Source organism: Rutilus rutilus, assembly GCF_951802725.1.
Source record: "Rutilus rutilus genome assembly, chromosome: 4".
Taxonomy (NCBI): domain Eukaryota; kingdom Metazoa; phylum Chordata; class Actinopteri; order Cypriniformes; family Leuciscidae; genus Rutilus; species Rutilus rutilus.
Window position 1 is genome coordinate 5,440,129 of NC_140212.1, and position 20,898 is coordinate 5,461,026.

The 20,898-nt window shown below is 37.2% G+C and overlaps 1 protein-coding gene across 5 annotated transcripts in view; it reads left to right on the forward strand.

The window, feature by feature from the left end:
- The window catches only part of erc1b (ELKS/RAB6-interacting/CAST family member 1b), a 196,917-nt gene that overhangs the window by 54,346 nt on the left and 121,673 nt on the right, over positions 1-20,898 (forward strand). For all 5 annotated transcript variants that reach the window (XM_084407452.1, XM_084407453.1, XM_084407454.1 and 2 more), the window contains 4 exons: positions 1,849-1,986; positions 5,460-5,600; positions 10,957-11,097; positions 18,462-18,655. In XM_084407452.1, coding sequence (XP_084263578.1) covers positions 1,849-1,986; positions 5,460-5,600; positions 10,957-11,097; positions 18,462-18,655 — 614 coding nt within the window. The remainder of the gene's footprint in view (positions 1-1,848; positions 1,987-5,459; positions 5,601-10,956; positions 11,098-18,461; positions 18,656-20,898) is intronic.

A 20,898-nucleotide genomic window follows, 5' to 3' on the forward strand; every position in this document is an offset into this window, starting at 1 on the left:
GTCCGGTTTGAAAAACAGTTTCGCAGTTTTCTCTCGCTCCTTACCGGGAACTGAATAAAAAATGGTTCTGCTTCTAAATCGCAAGGCACTTAAAGACAGGAAGTGGCTACAAAGGGAGAACAGATATAAGAGACGGGGTCCAAAGATTTTTGGTATGCTAATTTTGTTTGGTTTATAGTAATATTAGCTACAAAAGTTATTTATTAATAATTATAATTACACACACACTGGGTTGTAACTGATTACATATAAATGCATCTGGATTATGTACTTGTAATTTGATTATATTACGTTTTAAAATGCAGTTCTACAGACTACAGTTACTTTTTATTGATTACATGATTACATGTTATTCTCACAATGGCAGTAAATTATTCATAATTCATTGATTCTCCCTACTACTACTACTTCTAAAAATGCCTACTGCTTGTATACGTTCAGAAGGTCTTCCAGATTTGTGGAGTTGCATACACAGACCAGCCACTGAAAACTGCCACACACACACAGTAGATGATCACTGGGTTTACAGAACATTTTCTCAACATTGCAACATTGCATATCTAATTAGCTCCTGACGAACACAATCATTATTATTTGAGTCATTTAACCATGTACTTTTGTCTTTGGAAGGCATTTGTCTCTTTGACATACTATATTTACTTGATGAGACACCCTGAGAATTAAAATTAAGTTATTAATAATAATAATAAATAAAATTAAGTTCACAGTTCTCTGATTATAGTTAATGGCCACATGACATGCAGAAAAACCAATGAAATATTATATAAAGTGTGTATTGTATTGTATGTATGTGTGTGTGTGTGTATACCGTATATATATATATATATATATAATGTGTGTGTGTATATATATATATATAATGTGTGTGTGTGTGTATGTATGTATGTATGTGTGTGTATGTATATATATATAATTTATATATATATATATATATATATAATGTGTGTGTGTGTGTGTGTATGTATATATATATATATATATATGCTTGCATGTTATTGAATTAAAAATAATGACAATATTTTTATAATAATATTAGAATTTGATTATATTTTTTATGTATTAATAAAATATTTGAATGTAAACTTTGTTTAAATTTTTTTGTTTTATTTTGTGATATAACTCTCATTCTCGTTGGGTGTGAGGCTGCTGCCATAGCAACAAAACTTCAACATTTCAGAATATTTGTTTATTCGTCTTAAACCAATTACGTTCATATCGAAGACCATATATTTTTTCTCCATCTTGTTCAGCCCAAGAACTTTCAATCTAAACACTCGAGGTAGGCCTGCTGATAAAATGTGTTTTCACAGAGAGCCGCTCTATCAACAGCAGGTTGTTTCAAAGCAGCTAAAAGAAACAAAAACGGCAACTATTTATCAAATCCGTCAGCGTTTAATTGAATGTGAAACGGTGGACAGGAACAGTCAGTCTTTTCATTGAGCTGTCGGGACATGATGAATGGAGCGAAACGTGGAAATGCCCATCTCTCCCGTGTCATTCATCAGCCGCGGCGTCACGCACACGCCAGCCGCGCACGCAGATAAGGAAAGTTTATGAAGAGAATTAGTTCTGAATATGCTTCTAATGAGGTCATTATTTATTTTCAGCTGAACAGTGGGAAAAAAAAATAGATTGTTTTTAACCCATCCGTCCCTCCCCCCATTCCTAATGTTAGATATGGAATGCTGTAAGTGGAAGTGCTGAAAATAAAATGAAAAATGGCTACTCTGAGCTTAAGTGTGAGTAAATGTTGTTTATTGTGCTTTAATAGATATGTCTTCATCTGGAGCAGTTCGATGTCGTAAAACTGTCTCTCTCTCTGTGCAGATTGAGAACCTGCAGGAGCAGCTGAAGGATAAGGAGAAGCAGATGACCAGTCTAAAGGAGCGCGTCAAATCCCTGCAGGCCGACACTTCAAACACGGACACGGCGCTCACCACGCTGGAGGAGGCCCTGGCTGAGAAGGTGGACACACACACACACACACACGCACACACACACACACACACACACACACACACACACATAACACATTCATTTACAGACACCTAAATCCATCAATGTCGGGTTGTACCCTGTCAGGTTTAGGGTTGTTATGAAACCAACATTTAGTTTGCCATGATTCTCACCCGTGTAGTGTTTGGAGCAACTGGCTGTTAGTTATACTCCGCCCAGTTGGATTGGTGGTACAGATTTTTTGCATTAACTGGAACTAAAGCACTGGTTTTGTATTTTTGTCATCCGTAGTCAGTTTTTAGAGCATTACAGCAAGTGAAGGGTCCGACCAAAAATAGTTATAGTAAATAGTAATTAGTACAGAAATGTTACATTAAGTTATTATTACAATTCATACTTTTTAATATGAATGAATGATTTAATAATATGAAATAGTTATTAGTACATAAATGTTACATTAAGTTATTATCATTATTATTATTACAATTCATACTTTTTAATATGAATGAATGATTTAATAAAAGTAAATAGTATATAAATATTACATTAGGTTAATAGTACCATAGTAATAGTATTTTCTTACTACAATTAATATTAATTCATATTTCATATTGGTTTAATTTAATATAATTAGTAAATATTATATATTACATTTAAAATAATAGTAAATAATAATACAAATAAATGATACATATATAAATAATAAATCAAATTAATACATGTTTATTATTATTATTATTATTAATGTTATTATTTAATATGAATGCATAATCTAATACCATTAGTAAATATATAAATATTACAGTAAGATATTATTGTTATTATTATTAATTTTATTATTTAATATAATTGTATGATCTAATATTCTTAGTACATTTATAAATGTTAAGTTATTATTATTATTATTATTATTATTACAATTAATAATCATTTTTAATATCAATGTATAATCTAATACTAACAGTAAATATTATATAAATATTACATTTAGTTCTTTCTTTTTTTTATTAATACTAGTATTAGTATTTTATTGTAGAAGTATTTTCTAACTACAATCAATAATTCATATTAAGTCATATTTAAGATTAATGTGTAAATCAATATTATTAGTAAGTATTATTTTAATATTGCATTTACTTTGTAACTATTATTATTAATATTATTATGAACTACTTTGTGAATGGTAGTAGCGTGTGTTATGTCTGTGAAGGACATGAGTGCACAGGTAACACATACTGTACAGCAGAAGCTGTGTGTGTGACAGCGGTGAAGATTGCTCTGTCACACACCCTTATGTAAGGCCTCAGTCATTCTCACACTACGATTGACCTCCCAGCAAGCTCACGGATCCACGGGTCAATCCCCGTCACTTCTCATCAACTCACATCGCATGTGTGATTGTCTTCGCCAGCACCTTCTCGTAGTTCTCTCTGAACGTTTCAGGTCACGGACATCCAGATGACAGAGTTCTCTGAATCAACATATCCCCCACACCCACTCCCCGAACTCCACCTCATGAATATGAATGAATTAAACCCGGGGGTTATTAGCATTGTCTTACGTGTCCGCAGTTTGGCGGCGATCTGCTGTTCTGCGTTTCCCCACTTCATCTCGCTCACATACCCTCACGCGCCGAGGTTTGGGCCTCCTGTTCCTTCGGCCGCGGGGCGGAAATCAACTTTGTCAGCCATCTGCATATTGAAAAGGGGAGCCCTGGCTCGTTTAGTGGACTCACACACTCCAACACAGGTCGTACACGTACGCACTTTTGCGCCACGTTCCCTCACGCAGACCGCTTCTGTCCTTCCCGACTCAGACACACACAGTTTTCCATTTCACACGCCTCGGATGCCGTACGCTGAGCATCACGGAGAGAGTTAGCTGGCGCAGCGATGAGCGGTCATGCTTAATGTCACAGCTCAGCGAGGATCGGCCAGGAACGCCGGCTCGGGAGAGTGAAATACAGCCTTTGCGGTGAGAAATGCAGTGCGGGCCTCAAAAAGAGCTGTATTATTATTGTCCGGTTCGGCCGCTCTGTGTGTGAGTTTTGGCCGGCGCGGGTGTGAAAGTGCTGGAGGCTGATGCTCTCCATGATTCCAGCCGGCCTCTTTCACAAGCCATCGACTGCGAACGCGAGGCCGCGCCAAAACACTCTTTCCTCAGACCTCTTATTGTCTCGCGTTATTGCTCTGTGTGTCTCTTTTTCCTCTCTCAGGATTATTAAAGGTGCTTTTTTTTGCTGCGTTATTAAAGTGCGCACTGTGCAGCATAGTAGCCGTTCACATCAGATCTGACTCATTTCTACTAAAGTTACTTCCATTTTCTGAAAGAAGACGTGGCCAAATCCTCCAACACCTGGCCAAAGTTGACACATGTGTGAGATTAATGGATCGTACGCCCAATGTGTTCATTCAAATATGTTCCACTAGCCGTGCAGAGTTACGCTTAAGTTGGGAATTAAGGAATTGGTGTGTCTGCTCTTTCTAAATTTTGACAGGTGTTGGCCCACTCTTGTTTTTGGGTAAATATTACATCCCTTACACAAACTGAATGCACATAACCACAAAATCATTTCCTCTTTCTTTGTGCTACTTTGTTCTTTAATCTTTTAAAAGAAAAAAAATCATAGAAAATGTACTATTATAGTGTTCGACCTTCCATAATACAGATATCCAACCAGTAAAGTGAAAGCTTAAAGGCTCAGCTTATTTATTTATTTAAATTATATTAAATTAGTTAAAAAAAAAATAATAATAATAATAATAATAATTATAACAATAGTGTATTGCACCAGATTCATGTTTGTTTATTTATTTATTTATTTAATAATGTTTAGTAGTTTTAACTTATACTTTTTAACAACAATGACTGGAATAATCTAAATAATTAATAATATAGTAATAATAAAAAAAAATGTGCTAGATTAATGGATTATAATTATTGTAATGTGAATATATCACGTAAAACTATTAGTACATATATTAGTAAATACTGTATATAGTAATATGTTGTTTTTTTATATCAATGATATTCATATTATTATTAATGTCACTATGTAGTGTGTGTTATGTTTTGGTAAATGTGGTCATTATCATTACTCATGTCTTTCCAAATCTTTATAGTGTTATATTTTTCCCATGGAACACAAAAAAGATTTTTTCAAGTAGCTGTTTTCCATATGTCAACAGTTTATAGTTACCATAATAGTAGCTCATATGACATTTAAGCTTCATTCCAAATCTTTTAAAGCCAAATGTTAGCTTTGTGTGAGGAACAGGGCGAAATAAGTGAAATTGAACTATTCACTGACGATCTTGCATCAACTAGTGGACAACTGTATGTTGTCCCGAATGGTCAGCTTACCTGCTTAAGATCCACAGAAGAAAGTCACGTGGGTTAGTAGCAACATGAGGTTGAGTAAATTATTCATTTTTCCCTCCGCTTCTAAATCACACATTTAACATGTCCTCTCTTGTTTGTAGGAGCGCATTATCGAGCGTCTGAAGGAACAGAGGGATAGAGACGAGAGAGAGAAGAGCGAAGAACTGGAGAGCAACAAGAAAGAGCTGAAAGAGCTGAAAGAGAAAGTCAGTCTACTGCAGGGAGATCTGTCCGATCGCGAGGTGAGCGCTTGTGTTTGCTTCAACTCACAAACTAATGCTTTATTAATGGCAGTATTGTAAGAAGTTGCACATTTGATGATTTTTTTACAATCCACTGGGTTTTCTAATGATTTTCACCTGGTTGACAATGAAATGGGTGAAAAAAAATCATCGATTTACGTTGTAGCAGTGAAGCGAATCCTATCTAGAGAGCAAAATATTTTGATTTTGGACTCGATAGATAATGTGTTGTGTTCTTTTAGAAAACCACCTTGTCTACAACATCATTTACTCTGTTGATGACCGTTAAACTACAATGTCATCTTGCAAACAGACTTTGAGATTTGTGTAATCTGGTTGCATATTTGTGAACAGAAGTTTGGGTTTGCGGTGTAAATATTGTAGTCTTGAATCGTGGCCTGCACACTTAACTAAAATCCACAACTAAATCCTAAACAAAATCTCTTCTATCAGGAGAACTGTGAGTAAACCCTTCCAATATGCAAGAGTACCACTTTTTTTTTTTTTCTGTTATATATTTGCACGTATTTGATGTTTCTGTAAGATTTGTAGATTACTGCGTTTGTAAATGAAAGTCAGGTTTTTGTACTGTACGAGCAAACACGACCAACAAACAGCTCAGAGGTGGGCGTCCAGCTGACATCTTGAGCTATTTCACATTCATAATGCAATAAATTCAGATGGTGGTTTGGCATTGTAACGTGGTAATCCTGTATAATGTGTCAGGTGTGGATTAAAGAGGTCGAAGTGGATCCCAGACAGCATTAGAAGCAACTTCCTTTAGATTGTACTATTGGATAAGGTGCTCAGTCAGGCTTGATAGAGACAGACTGATTCCACAGCCATCCGCACAATCCCAGAGGAGCTGTAGCGATGAGAACAGACATGCTGGACCCACAGCACTGTCAGTCCTGTGTGTGTGTGTGTGTGTGTGTGACAAGAAGATAAATGGAGGATTCTAAATGTGAGGGAACGGCCCCTCCCAGAGAGCAAATGCTCATTTCTCTTTCTGTCTTCAACTCTGCTCTGTTGTTCAGGGGTTTTTTTTGTGCCTTTTTGCCTTCTATCCCTTTTCTCTTTCTCTATTCCTTTTGCACTTTCTTGTATATTTTAGCTAGTGTCTCTCCAATGGCCTTTACGTCAGTGTAAAATAAATGAAAATGTGGTTGTCGTTTACTGACCCTTATGTCGTTCCAAACCTGTATGACATTCGTGGAAATGTAAAAAATAAAAATAAAATCTATTGGTTGTTGAAGATTTCTGGAAATTTTAAGCTTCACAAAGGACATAAGTGCACCATAAAATTTGTTCACAAAGGATTTAGCTTTTTTTAAAGCACATTTCTTCAAAATAAAAAAAATAAAAAATAAATTTACTTTTTTTTTTTTGCATAACGACTTCAGTTTTGGCTTCATATGGCTTCTGAAGATTTGGAATATAGCATATAGTTAATATGGACTACTTTATAACTTTTATGGTGCTTTCATAGTGCTTTTTTTGTCCTTTTTGAAGCATGAAAGCTTCACTCCCCATTTATTGTAATTGCATGGAAAGAGTGACCTGTACATTATTCAAAAATTCTCCATATGTGTTCAATGGAAGAAAAACAGTCATACGGCTCTGGAACGACGTGAGGGTGAGTAAGTGATGACCGAATGTTAATTTTTGGTTGAACTATCCCTCTAATGATGGAGTTTGCAGTGTGCACGTACACCAGATTTCCTGCAGCTCTGTGTCTGTGGCTGTTTTATTATTCAGGTTATTCTTGTTTGCTGTGATCTCTGCATTCCTCTCCGCTGTCTGCCTCTAGAACATGGGCGATGCACATCCACACCACTAAACCACTTCCCGTCTCACCCCGTCGCTTCTTCCTCTCATCGGCATCTTTCTTCCCCCTTTCCATTTCTCTTTGCTTCCAAAAGGCTGTACAAATTCTCATGAAATTATGCCCAACCCAAGTCACATTTCACACCACAATCAAAAAGAGAAATAAGAAATTATAGTTTGCAGAAATGAAATGACGCATATTTTGGGGATTGTTAAGGTGTTTTTATTATTTGAATGTCCATTAACCAGATTTCCCCCTGAAATTCTATATATATTTTTTTTCTCCACTGTTTTAAAATGAACAATTACTGTAATACAATGACATTCTCAACTGTTCAAAAGTTTGGGGTCAGTAAGACATTTTTTTTATGGTTTATTGTTTGTTGTTTTTTGCCTTTATTTATAGAGTGTACTGTACAGTATGTCGAAGTGCTGCCCATTAGACTATTGACACTGACAATGTTTTTATTAAAATAAATTATTACAATTAATCAAAAGTAACAGTAAAAGCTGTTACATGTTGTTGCAGAAAAATTCTATTTTAAATAAATGCTGTCAACAATATGCCTTGGTGAGCATAAGAGAGTTAAACTTCAAAAACATAAAAAAAAAATCTGAACGATAGTTTACATTCATATAAATTTTAACTTAAATCTTGATGTTGATTGAAAAAAGGTCATATGCATGAACTACTCATGAATAGTTTTAAAATGGTACGTTTGTTTTTAATATATCATCTTTCTTTTCTTTTCCTTTTTCTTTTTTTGTTTAAATGAGCATTGTGGTAAAACATCTTACTGGTCGTAAAAGTGGGCTTAATTGAATTGTTGTAAAATATGTAAAAAATAATAATAATTTTGTTGTGAAATATGCCCCAGAAATCATGAGAGATTTCATGAGATCCAGCCATGTCCATTTGCTGCACGTATCGCTCAGAGCGTCAGTGTCCTTGGATCTCGACTGCTGTCCTGAGCTGTATGTGGCAGCCTCCCATCGCTCTGCATCCTGTTATATCCCTCTCCTTGTTTTTCCTGCATTGCATTGTATTGTTCCTGAGCAGTGACCTCTTCGCTCCGAGCTCATTCGGCCTCCCCTCCCGCACTCTAATCATAAAGTGTGGAGTCCAGCACATCCCATCATTCCCCTCTCCTGTTTTCTTTACCAACGCGAGAGAACGCGGCGCGGCAGTATGAACATTAAGTGTGTATTTTGGTCCGCGGACTCCAGTCGAGTGTGAAATTGTGGGGCTCTCCGACTGAAAGCGGAAACGGCAGGAAAGGCCTCATGGATGGAGGGCTGCAGTTTTAACAGCATGCCCGAGACTCGGCTTAAAAAAACAGAGAGCTGATGTACTGCATATGTGCAGAGCCCTGTACATAATAGCACACAATATTTGTGATATTACTATTGAGATGTAACCGCTACTGTTACACAAAAGCGTTCTCCTGTTTCATATTTTATGGCATTATTCCTCATAAAACCCTGTGTTGTTAAAGGAACAGTTCACCCAAGGTTGGAGCTTTCGTCCTTTACACCAGAGGTCCCCAACCCCCGGGCCGCGGACCGGTACCGGTCCGTGGGACATTTGTGACCGGGCCTCACAGAAAGAATATATAACTTAACGTATTTTCCGGACTATAAATCGCTCCGGAGTATATGTCGCATCAGTAAAAAAATGCGTCATGAAGAAGAAAAAACATAATATAGCCTAAGTCGCACTGGACTATAAGTCGCATTAATTTAAAAATGTAGCCTATTTCACAAAAAAAAAAAAATAATAATAATTATAATAATTGTTCGGATGGGACTGTTCACCCTTACGGACGTAAGCGCTCTGAAAGCGGCACAAAAAGACTGCTTTAAAACTTTCACAGAGACCTCAGACAGAAAGCAAGCCTGTCTTTAAATTGTATTTCGTTTTGTATTAATTGTATCTTAATTTTAATCAATGTTTCATCACCCAATTGCCAGGATTTAATAAGAAGTAAATATAATAGAAAATATTTAATCAGGACACGGAGGCGCGGGCGCGTGAACTGGAGCTGATCTCATAAATTAACCGAAATTCAGCGTATAAGGTAGCCTACTTGCCTCACAGACCTGAGACATAGAAAGCTTGAAATGTCTAATTTTAAACAGAACAATTCAAAACAAAAGAAAACTGACTGTTCTCTGCTTAATTCGTATGAAATGTGCATTTCTCTCTGGCGCGTTCACTAGGCATACTGCGAAGATCGAGTCAGCATTGTCAACTTCATCTTTGCACAGAAAACACTTGTTTATTATTAAACAATTAAAATGTCTCCTGCTATATTTTACATATTCATAATCATTAATTTTGGTTCTTAAAATCGGTTCTTTGTGACAGCTTTTAGGTGCTTTATTGGCAGCGCCACCCTTACATCGCATCAGCACCGTAAACATGGAGATTTTTTTCTTTTGGGGGGCTTTTTGTTTGTGTTCAGGCTTTCTCAGTTGTCTTTAGGCGCGATATTACGAGTACCCCGCTAATAAAATTGCAAGTAAGCCTACACATTGGATTCACGTTTATTATTATATTTAATTGTTTTTTATATATTTTTTTATATTTTGTTGTATTTATCCGCCGCACCTTAAAGGCCGGTCCGTGAAAATATTGTCTGATATTAAACCGGTCCGTGGCGCAAAAAAGGTTGGGGACCGCTGCTTTACACCATAAAAGTATCGTAAAGTGGTCCGTATAACTCTATATATTCAAAAGCCCTATATTCAAGTGCTATATTCAAAGCCCTTCTGAATCTGTATGATTGCTTTGGGCGAGAAACCGACTGAAATTAAAGTTACTATTTCCTGATAGTCAGTGAGCTGAACTCTGAAACTGGATCTCATTCATGAACAGATCATTTTGACTGGTTTTGTGAACTTGATCAAAAGATTCAATGCAAATATTTGACTCAAAATAATGATTCGTTCATGAGCTAATGTATGACCCCACAAGATTCAGAATATACCGTATGAAACATAAGAGCCACTTTTATGGTGCTTTTGCATCCTTTTGTAAGCTGGCAAGCTCAAATCTCCATTTATTACACTATTACACTGCAGAAAAACAATGATACCGCTTTGAAATGATATGAGGGCGAGTTGAAATTGTCATATTTGGGTGAACTGTCCCTTTAAACATTTTTTTTTTCCGAATATTTCCGGATTAGGTCCAGTTTATTTGATCTTATCTGATCTGATTTAATTCATATCCTTTTGATTGCATGTTTGTATACAAATGTGTGTTTCGAAAAGAAAAAACTGTCACATGGCAATTTGTCTTGGCTCTTCGTGGTTCCTGCTGTTGAAATTGGCTCGAAACGGTAAATATTTACATGTGTTTGTGCTCAGGTTGTTCGAGTGCAATCAGGGACTGTGGAATGACGTTGGCAAAGTCGTCTCCTGCTTCTCATTAGCTTTTTCTCCCCCCAAACCTGATCGTCTCCATTCAGAGGTAGATTGTTCAATAAGTGCTCTCTGATTTAACCTTCCTTTCCCTCGCCCTCAGGCCTCTGTATTGGACCTGAAGGAGCACGCCTCGTCCCTGGCCTCCTCTGGACTGAAGAAGGACTCCAAGCTGAAGAGTCTCGAAATCGCTCTTGAGCAGAAGAAAGAGGAATGCACCAAACTTGAGAATCAGCTCAAGAAGGTGAGCCAGACACTTGGATGGAATTGAAGCATCACAGCTAGCAAATACAGCGAGTCTCGTCAGCTAAGCAGCCAGGAGCGCGTAACAAGCCATTACGGTGACTGGCACGTCGTTAGCGCTACTCTGACAACACTTAAAACAATGACAATGAGCTGAATGTTTGCCCAAGTGCACTTTATCAGTGGAGCTTTTCTCCGTCGAGTGCTGTAGGGAAGATATTAGCTCAGTTTCAGACCCTAGCTAGCAGCCTCGCTGTCCATGGTCAACAAAGACCGCTACCTTCAACGACAGCATTCTTAATGAAACCAGAATATTGTACTTGACTGATTTTTAACACTCTAACAGAGCAGTTATGTTATTAATCACTCAAATGCAAGTGCGAAAAGATACTCAAGAAATGCTCAAAGCTGATTGTTAGCATTTTGCTAAGATAGTATGCACAGCACATACAAATATTGTGTGAATCAGTCTAGTTTTATTTAGAGAGATTTTTTTTTCTATCAATGCTTTAAAGTAATGAATGAAATTAGCTTAATTATTTTACATTGACATGATGCTTAGCACCGTAGCATTTGGAGAAAGAGTTTTGACAAGGATACAGTACCAGTCAAAAGTTTGGAAACATTACTATTTTTAATGTTTTTGAAAGAAGTCTCTTATGCTCATCAAGCCTGCAGTTAAAAAAAAAAAAAAAAATTTTTTTTTTAAATATTGGTTCTCTTTTTTAATATATTTTAAAATGTAATTTATTTTTGTGATGCAAAACTGAATTTTCATCAGCAAGTACTCCAGTCTTTGGTGTCTTATGATCCTTCAGAAATCATTCTAATATGCTGATTTGATACTCAGTTATTATCAATGATGGAAACAGTTGTGCTGTTTAATATATTTTTTTGGAATACTTTTTTCAGGATTCATTGATGAGTAAAACATTAACAGCATTTATTCATAAAAACAGCATTTATTCAAAATAAAAACATTTCTAACAATATAAATCGTTACCATCACCTTTTATCAATTTAACACATCCTTGTTGAATTAAAGTACTAATTTCTTAAAAAATATATAGTTATTGTTCCCAAACTTTTGAACGGTAGTGTATATTGTTACAAAAGATTTCTATTCTAAATAAATACAGTTCTTTTTAACTTTTTATTCATCAAATAATCCTGAAAAAAGTATCTCAGGTTATAAAAAAAATATTAAGCAGCACAACTGTTTCCAACATTGATCATAAATCAGCATATTAGAATGATTTCTGAAGGATCATAAGACACCAAAGACTGGAGTACTTGCTGATGAAAATTCAGCTTTGCATCACAAAAATAAATTACATTTTAAAGTATATTAAAAAAGAGAACCATTATTTTAAATTGTAATAATATTTCATAATATTTTTTTTTTTTTTTTTTTTTCAACTGATGAGCATAAGAGACTTCTTTCAAAAACATTAAAAATAGTAATGTTTCCAAACTTTTTACTGGTACTGTATATGTGAAGACTTAAATTCTGGCCAACATGTGATAATCATCATTTTGATACTTTAAATGTTGCCCAGCTAGACAGCTCTCTTGATTTCAGAACAGAGCTGTTTATTGAATTTAAATAGCTTTTAATTGGAAAGAATTCTAGAGCGATTTGGCTGATTTTGTAGGGGAGTGCTTCTGTATAAAACAATCATTTTAAAAAGCTGAAAAATTACTTTTTACTCTGAAGACTTCTTTTTTAGTCTGAACCATCCTTTTAGAGGTAAAAAAGTTAGATTTTTTTTTTTTTTTTTTGGTGAAGGGAGTTTCAATAGGATTATAAAAGGATTTTTATCAAACAATATTCTGTTTAATTACAATAATATTTATGTCTTAAGCCCTATTCGGACGAGACTAGTTTTAATTAGAGAAATTCATGTTTCATAGGCGTGTTTCTTGATTTCAATCCTGTCTGATAAAAAAATTCAAGGGCAAATTATCTACTGTTTTTCGGCAAACTCAGTGGTCCTCTGAGAAATCGAATCCTGTGTGAATACGAATGTCTGTGATTGCTGATATTGTATTATACTAACGCTTCTCCTCATGTGTTTTTTGACCTACCTGAGCTACCGTTTGCTCTCCAATCTTTCGCGTGCTTTCATTTAATTTCAATATGGTTGTTATCAGATGAAAAAATTACATTTATAAAATGAATAAATAGAGCCAAATCGCTAAAAATGCAAGGACTGCACATTTTAATCTCAGTGTCAGGTCTAGATGTCTCTCACTTATGTTGGTTTATTATTAACAGCCACTTCTGTAAACTTTATTTAAATAGGGTTTTAATAATAAATTAAAGTTATATCAATAAATAATTATTTAAAGGGTTAGTTCACCCAAAAATCAGTAATTACTCACCCTCATGTTGTTCCAACCCCGTAAGACCTTCGTTCATCTTCGTAACACAAATTAAGATATTTTTGATTAAATCTGAGAGCAGTCTCACTCCTCCATAGGCTTCTAAGGGAATGAAACTTGCTGGCCCAGAAAAGTTATTAAAGAGATCGTTAATATAGTCCAAGTGACTTCAGTGGCTCAATCATAAGTTTATCAAGCGACGAGAATACTTTTTGTGCGCAAAAACAAACAAAAATAACGACTTTATTCCACTATTCATTTCCTTCTCTCTGGGCCTCGAGTCTTTTCACGTAGTGTTTTAGCGCAGCGCGTCTGTGTTGTACGTCACACGCATCACACACATGACAAGCGTCGGCCAATAGTGAGCCTACAGTACGTGGTGACGTGCAACACAGACTCGCTGCGCTTGATAAACTTAAGATTGAGCAGTTTTTCGGCAAATAATTATGCACTGTGTGTTTCAGAGTGAAGTGCAGCACTGTGTTCATTTACACATTTGCAGCCCATGATAGTGATTTGTCAGTGTCTCAGAGTGGCTTGATTTACAGTAAATGAACCAATCCGCTCTGAGATGCTGAAAAACACTGGATCATATTTATTTTGATATATCATGCAGCCATATTCCCAATGATCTCAAGTCTCTTCTATTTGTAGCTCATGCCTTCTCAAACCACCATAAGTGATGTTTTGACACTTCTTACTCCAGCCATGTCTGTGACCATGTTTTCATCCCCTCTAATTCTCTTTTCTCTCATTTTCTCTCTTGTTCTTGCCTCTGTCATCTTCGTCCTGTTTTTTTTAACCAGATCAGATATTTCTCACGTTTTTTCCTATAAAATATTTTGTCATCGCTCTCAGTGTATCACCCAATTCTGTTTCTTCCCCAACCCCTCTGTGTTTTTCTTTCTTTCTTTCCAAAAGCGCTCTGAGCTCATGTCAGGCCATCCCTTCAATCTTGTAAGTGCATCTTGGTGTGAAAAGCCTCCCTTAGCAGTGCCAGTGTCTCTGTGTGTGTGTAACTAATAAATGTGTGAGTGGAGCTTTGCTTGCATGAGCTTGAGGCTTATCTCAAGTTTAGTTTTGTGTGTATGTGAGATAGAGAGGATATGTTAGGGGGCTGGCTGAGTCTCCGAGTGTTCTGAGATTTGCTTGCATGAGATCTTTTCTTATCTAAAGCTTGAGAGTGATGGTCTTGTGTGGTTTGACGTTGCTCCGCAGCAGAGCTTGGATTTAGTGCCGTGTTCGTAAGCTGATATGTGTCGCGTTGAGCTGTGTCAGCATGGTGTGCACGTGCCTCTACAAACGCTACACTTCTACAAGTCCCCGATCCTTTTTAGCGTTAGTATAGTTTTATTAAAGGGATAGTTTTCAACTCAAAAATGAACGTTTGTCATCATTTTCTTGCTGTCTTGTCGTTCCAAACCAGTATGCCAAACAAAACACATTTTTTGTTATGCATGGAACATGCGCAATAATTTTTTTTAAGATGATGATGATGATGATTACTATTATTTTTATTACCACCATTATTATTAGTAGTAGTAGTAGTAGAAGTAGTGTTTTTACCTCCTCAAGCAAAGAATGAAACTCAAATGGCGCTTGGTGTAATTGACATCTTTGTGCTCCAAATATGAGTTTGCTAATGCTTGAATGAAATTTGGGAGCTATTAAGGGGAAGATGTTTCGATTTTCAAAGAATAAAACTTTTTTCAGTCAATCTGTCCTTATTGCAGAAGTCTTGACATACAGTTGGACACATTAACCTCTTTTATTGTGTTTAATAGTTTTTCTGGGAGCTGGACAGAATGTAGACTAAAATTTGTTGGAAAAGAGCAGCATGAACACTCTTTTCTCTCTTGAGTTTTACGGAAGAAAGTCATGGAACAACATGACCGAGTAAATGATGACAGCTTGAATTTTTCGAGTTAAATTCCCGTTAAATATGCATAAGCTTTAGTGTTTATAGTCTGTGTGCTTCTGTGCAATTGTGGTGGTTAGTTTTTCAGACTGCAGTTTACATTTAGTTCTGGATGGTGATGTCGAGCTCACATATGAACCGATCACCTTCATACGTATATTCAGAGCTCTTCGCGTGGCTTGATGAGAAGATCTGGGTCCCATCGTCCATTCCAAGAGTAATGAAATCTCTGGCAGCCTGTGTGCGTCTGTGTTCGCACAGGGTCTCATATAAAAGCAGTGCAAGTGAAAACCCGCTGACAGCTCGGTGGGCGTCTGCTGTGATTGGATGAGACAGAAAGGGGGCGGAGGACTCAACTGTCCCTGCGTGACCGCCAGGAGTGTACATGGATTAAGGTGTCAGCGAGGCTCATGAAATGAGAACAGACATGCCACCAAGACATCCAACAGTGTACATTACACAAACCAGCTAAGAGTCCCCCAATGCACTTCCTCAACTACTTCATATGGAGGCACATCAAAACTCTTTTATATCCCCTGCTGCACACACACATTCATATCATTCAGCAACGAGATGTTTTCTCACAAGAACATTTATAGGTCAAGAAAGTCAGCGTAAATGCATAAAAAAACACTGCAAATGTGTGCTGTTTTCACACAGCCGCTCTGTTATTTTGCCCAGCCAAACAGGCACAGGCACAAACACATTATTAAACAACATTATTAAACCGCATTTCCCACAATCCCCCCGTTTTGCGCTGGGACACTGGCTGTTCCTCTGAAAGATGGTGCCATATGGATTGACCGCTCTGGAGTTCCAATACCAACACACTGCACAGAGCTTACAAGCAGACACAGTGTCCCTTACAGCCCACTAATAACTATACAAATGCTAGTTATTTCCTACCCAGTCTGTCTGTCTCGCTGTGACTGTTTTTGTCCATTTCTCTGTTTTTTCGAAAGGACACAGCTGTGTCCGTATTGTGAAGGAGTTTGTCTGTGGTCCTGAACACATGCTTTTCTTATGTGATCAGATGAATAGTCATGTGCCACATTCCAACCTATCAAGTATACTTTGATTTGGACTCAAAAAAATTTATATAAACTGTTATCTTACATAGATTAAATTAGCCTTGCATGAAAAGCAGAAACGGTTTAAAAACATCAATATCTATATTCCTCAAATTTTTTGATATATCCGAGAACAAAAGTATGTTTATCAATTAAAATCATGCAGCAAAGTCAATGTTTTGACATAATCTACAAGTAAATAAGTCTATTGTCATATATTTACACATACTTTTTTTTGGTGCTGAATGCTTTTGTCAAACTTTACCATTCCCAGTTACTAAAATTCCCTTCCATTTATGGAAAATATAGGTCTATCAATCACTTCAAACCAGAATTTGGTCCGAAACTAGCTGCTACTAGTATGCATGCTATTTTTTTATATTATATTATATTATTACTTTTATTTATTTGACTAAATTTATTTTCTAGGAAATTAAAGTCACAGTTTGTTTTTCCTTTTTGGTCTTAAACTGTATTTATACCCCGAATTTTAGTAACTAGTTTGGAAAAATTGTAAACCTCCATTTACAGAAAAATGAATAGAAAATAAACAGCTCAAATTATATTTAATTTTTAGTTATATATAATTACATCTTTTACATCATTTAATAGTTGCAGACCCTATTCATGGAACATGCCTTGTACTCACAGATTTATTTTGCTCCGCCCTCTTTCTGACACTTTCTTGATGCTAATTGTACATTACGTGTCTCTATCGTGTTTTCGTATACAAACTTTAATTTCTTTGCCAGACCTGCCCTTTTACACACACGTAAAAGCCCTTGTGTGCAGCAACCGGTCCGTCCATACATGACAAGCTCTTGGCGGTCAGAGTGGAAACCTACTCAACCTCAGGTCGAGACTTTAATAAAGCTAATTAGCGGGGCCTAAACGTCACCTTCAAATATTATCCTCAATAAACCAGAACAGTCCTCTTTCACCCAGTGCCAGTCTAAAGAGACCTCGGAGGCCAGACACTTTGCTGTATTTTTAACCAGCATGACACAGTAAGGATTTACTTTATTTAGTTTTATTTTTGTGCCTGCTTGTTATATAAACATATTCAGGATAGATTCAAGCTATCTTTGAATGTCTTCTGCATTCAGACTTGGTCCGTACACTCATGCATGTAGTCATGGTGTAAATGACTCGCCTTGTAAAGCCTGCACTGTTTTAGTTTTTTTTTGCAGCAGGAAGACACCTGTGTCCTTTTAGAGGACTTTTATGAAAGAAACATTACGGCTGACTCCTTTAATTGTCAGGGGGAAGTGAATTGATTTACTTTTCATTAGATGAGGCCCTTGACCCGGCACTTTAGACGGCCGTAATGTCACTAATTATTTTGATGACTTCAGCATGATTGTGTTTCCATGTGTACACACTCTCTCACACACACACACACACACACACACACACACACACACACACACACACACAGTAATGAGGTCGTATCCTGTTGTGATGTAATGGGGGACCTTACACAGAGCCTCCAGGTGTGAGTTGGGTGTCTTAGACCTCAAAACAACACACAGACACACATGTACCGGTGACAGTGTCTAGGCCATGCTTGACCGCTGATAGCTTGTCTCTACTCAACCATGGAGAGTTGAAGTCAGGGCAGCATCTAGGCTTCTTGTCCATACACAGCACAGACCCATGTAAAACCCAAAGTTTGTGAAAAGAAACAGTGGAGGATACCAGTTTACAGTTTAAACTGGTTTGAGAATTTACAGTTTAAACTGGTTTGAGTAAGGCCTATTTACACCAAATCCAATGTGGTTAAATAATAAATTATCAAATATTTGCAAACAGTTTTTCACATACTGTTTAATATTTAGTTAAATTTTAATATTATTCGTCATTTATTATTGTTACTACTACTACTACTACTGCTGGTATTGATTTAATATTATTTCTATATTATTTTGAATAAATAAAAAATCCAGACTTTGTTATTGTTGCCCCCTGAAACTCAACCTTTGGTCCGTACAGGCTCAGTCAGTTGCGGTTGAGGCTCAGGTAAATGCAGGACTATCGGAGCGCATTGCCACACTCGAGCAGGAGGTGGCGCGTTACAAGGAGGATGCTGGGAAGGCACAGACTGAGGTGGACCGGCTCCTGGAAATCCTCAGAGAGATGGAGAATGAGAAGAATGACAAGGATCACAAGATCAACGAGCTAGAGAGGTACACACACACACACACACACACACACACAAGTTTATAAGACAACATAGACTTCTGTTGATTTTATGTACAGTTGCTACCGTCTGTCCCAAACCCTTTATAATCTAAACGTGGTTTATTTAATTTATGAATGTTTTACTGCATACTGAAGATCTACCCAGATGTCTGCAAAGGAAGATTTTGAAAAACCCCAATTGTTGGATTCTCTACTTGTCACTCTCTTACTCCATTTGTGTCAGTTTTACCATGTTTGTTTGTTATGCATGTGATCTTTCAGTTGCATGTTCGGTTTAGTGTGTTTAGCCCAATATTTTACTATTCATTCTTTCATTTTTGCAACTTTAGTTTATTTTGCATTTTCCATTCTCAATCTGCCAATGAAGCCTTTTTTTTCTCGTATTGCCACCGCAGGCTTTTGCGATAGCATGCCAAAATAAAAGTAAAGCAAGCCTTTCTACAGTATTGGTAGTACTGAGTGCACCAATAGTGAAATTATCTCTTGTATTGGGTATTGACAGCCACCATTTTGCCATTGTGAAAACCCTAGTATACATGTGTATATTGCCGCTAACAGATAGGTGACCACACCAATCCAAAATAGTGCACTTGATGTTGATTTGTGCTCTTGTTGCCTTAGTTTGTGTCCTTGAAGTCCATAGGGCATCCCATTTGTCATTGTATAGTTCAATTGGGTGCACATAAGTAGCCAGTGTTGCCCCCTCAACTTGCCTTTTTACTTTTGGAGAACCGCCAAGACCGAAAGATCTGTATGGCACAAGGATGAGGATGAGGGTGTCAATGTTGTTCCTTGTCTTCCTCACTTTTCAGTTTGTGTTCTCTGTTAGCTTTCCTTCTCACCCACTCAGTCATCTCTTATCCTCCGTTTATTTAGGCGTCAGACCAGGAATGAGTTGCAGGAGATTTGGAGAGCAACTTCAGCAATAGCATTATGGGATGTTGGCATTGTCATTAAGCATGTCTAGTAGATCATGGCAGTCATAGACTGTAGATTTAGTTCTAATCCCCAACACGTTGCCCTGATCCCAAAGTATTTTCTGTGTCCGTAGACATGGAGAATAAAGTGATTAAGCTACAAAGAGCTCCATAAATGAACACTTTATGAATTGCACATCTTCAACTGCATGTCTGCTCCTCCCGGAGCGTTTTTCTAGACATTTTGCACTGTAAACATCTGTGTTTTCGGCCTGTGTAATTGGACTAATTAATGAGAGGCAAATATAGACCTTTTCACATCTTCACAGCTCTTATTAATAAATAAAGATAATGAATAATTGAAGTAGAGCTGGAGTGTAAACAGACAAGAATGTGAGGGAGAGTCTAGCCCTGCGGTAAAGAGTCGTGGAGGTCACGGATGTGGATTTTGTGCATTGACAGTCGTGTACTACTCCCTTTCACCCTCCATCAGGCCTTTCAAAGCTGTTGTCCGAGACCGTTCCCAAGCACCAGCGTCTACAAAAAGCCCTGCTTTAGCCTGACAGGGACATTTATTTGCACTGAGGCTCTCGCTGGTGAATACTAGAAGTGTTTTTGGTGGATTTCTGTTGTTTCATAAATATTAATCTGACTTGCGTTGAATGTCTCACGCTTTACAGATCTGCGTTAGGAGAGGATTAGACTAAAACAAACTCCATATGCTTGGCTCGATGCATCATTCATGTCAACCGAGAGAAGATTTCTGAAATAAACACCAGCCGCAGTTGCTAACCGTGGCGCTCCCAGCTAATTACCGCTCAGAGTCAGGTTATGCTCTCGAAACACACCGGGGAGTTCGGTTCTCAAAAACCTCCCATTGTTCTTTCTGTGTCTTAGTTTTCCGGCACTCTGGAGTTTGACTCTTGATGTGGTTTTGACGGAGAGTTATTCAGACAGATCCTCTTCTGTTAGCGCTTGCGTCTTTAATCAAGACGCGAATGGCAGGTAGAAGCGGTGCGTTCTGTTCAGAGTGAGTCAGGATTACCTTTCTCACTCAGAGATGGAGAAGCCAAAGCTCCTCTTGTTGCAGATCAGTGGTGCGGAGGCAGGTCTTGTTCGAAAATGCCTTCAAAGTCACCGAAAAATGGCAGAGGTTGAATTGGGGCATTGGGGTATTTATTTCATAAATTCGGCAGCAGTAAATTTGCCAGTAATTATGGAGGATTGTAAGGCTCACTGTTCTCAAGAGGGAGCTAAAATGGGAGGGTGAGTCTGAAGAGACGTGTAACAAAGAAATAGAGGTGAAACAC